This window comes from Myotis brandtii, unplaced genomic scaffold (assembly GCF_000412655.1).
Source record: "Myotis brandtii unplaced genomic scaffold, ASM41265v1 scaffold235, whole genome shotgun sequence".
NCBI classification, from domain to species: Eukaryota; Metazoa; Chordata; class Mammalia; order Chiroptera; family Vespertilionidae; genus Myotis; species Myotis brandtii.
In genome coordinates, this window is record NW_005358857.1 from 1,041,049 (window position 1) to 1,042,407 (window position 1,359).

The window sequence follows — 1,359 nt, forward strand, 5'->3', positions numbered from 1 at the left end:
AGTCACGCCGCTGCCCGTCGGTGCAGTACTTCGTGCGGATCTTCCCGGTGGTGGAGGAGCACGTGCAGAAGTGCATGGGACAGGAGCTCTACAAGCTCTTCCGCGTGAGTGTTCCCGCCCCGCCCCGTCCCGCCTGCACAGAGAGCAGTGGCCCCAACAGAACCGAGCCTCCTGCGCCCCGTCCCTCCCCCGGGGCACCCCTCACACGAACTGGGCCTAGTGGCCAGCGGCAGGGAAGGACGCGGGCGTGGGCTGCACCTGCCTCTCTCCGCTCCCCTTTCCTGTCCTCAGAGCAACGCAGAGGACTTGCACATGAAAATAGACAGCGTTCAGGTGGACATCTTGGCAACCAACAAAGTCAATGTGTCCAGAGGTGCGTGGGGAGCGAGGGACCCTGGATGGAGCACGGGTGCAGCCAGCACCGGACTCAGGCTCGCCTCCTGCTTCCAGAACTGTACCTGCGCGGCCAGGTCTACAGCAACAGGAGCTGTTACTTCTGCCCTCGGGATCGGCAGCGGCTGCCTGACTGCACTCACTTCCTGGAGGATGTGGACGGAAAGGAGTGACAGGGCCCCTGAGGCAGCCAGGAGGGCCAAGGCGGAGAGGCGGGCGAGGGAGCCTGGGTCCCCTCAGGGCGACTCCACTTGGCTCCGGGTGCGGGGGCGGGGGAGAGCTGCTGGCTGGGAAGAGTTCAATAAACAGCCTTGCTGTCGATCTGTTCTCTGTGTGTGTGGATGCGGAGGGAGATTCAATGAGAGCAGGGCCCTTGGTGAGCTAATCCCGTTACCTCTGAACTGTCTCCTACTTCTCTTTCCCCCTCACAGGCTCCAGACACACTCGCTGTGTGTTTCTTAACGAGCTCTTGCCTTGGGACCTCTGTGCTGGCTTTTCTGATGAACAGGGAGAGAGGTTCTGTTCTCAGACCCTCTCCGCCCAGATCTCTAGCTGCATGACCAACGCCCTCATCTCTTTTCAACTCACACAAAATCACCTATTCCTTTTTGTTTAATTGACTTGAGAGAAACCCTGATTTGTTGTTCCATTTACTTATGCATTCATTGGTTGATTCTTGTATGTGCCCTGACCTGGGATCAAACCCTCAAGCATGGCATACCGGGACAATGCTCTAACCAACCGAGCTACCCAGCCAGGGCTGAGGGCTACTCTTTCTTAAGTTGCAACCCACACTATACCACTCCCTACACTATGGCCCCTGCCCCTTAGCATGCCATTTTTTTTCCATAGTATTTATTTATTTATTCATTCATTCATTCATTCATTATCTCTCCCCCTGAATATAAGCTCCACTAGGACAAGGATAAATAAGATAAACATAGATATAGAGATTAGATATATAGA

At 55.5% G+C, this 1,359-nt stretch overlaps 1 protein-coding gene across 1 annotated transcript in view; it reads left to right on the forward strand.

Moving 5' to 3' along the window:
• Positions 1-1,071, forward strand: part of LOC102253684 (chromosome unknown open reading frame, human C1orf228) — a 37,552-nt gene extending 36,481 nt beyond the window's left edge. Inside the window, exons 10-11 of the mRNA XM_014540020.1 lie at positions 3-104; positions 292-1,071. Of these exons, the coding sequence (XP_014395506.1) occupies positions 3-104; positions 292-855 (666 nt within the window). The 3' untranslated portion in view covers positions 856-1,071. The remainder of the gene's footprint in view (positions 1-2; positions 105-291) is intronic.
• Positions 1,072-1,359: the final 288 nt, after the last annotated feature.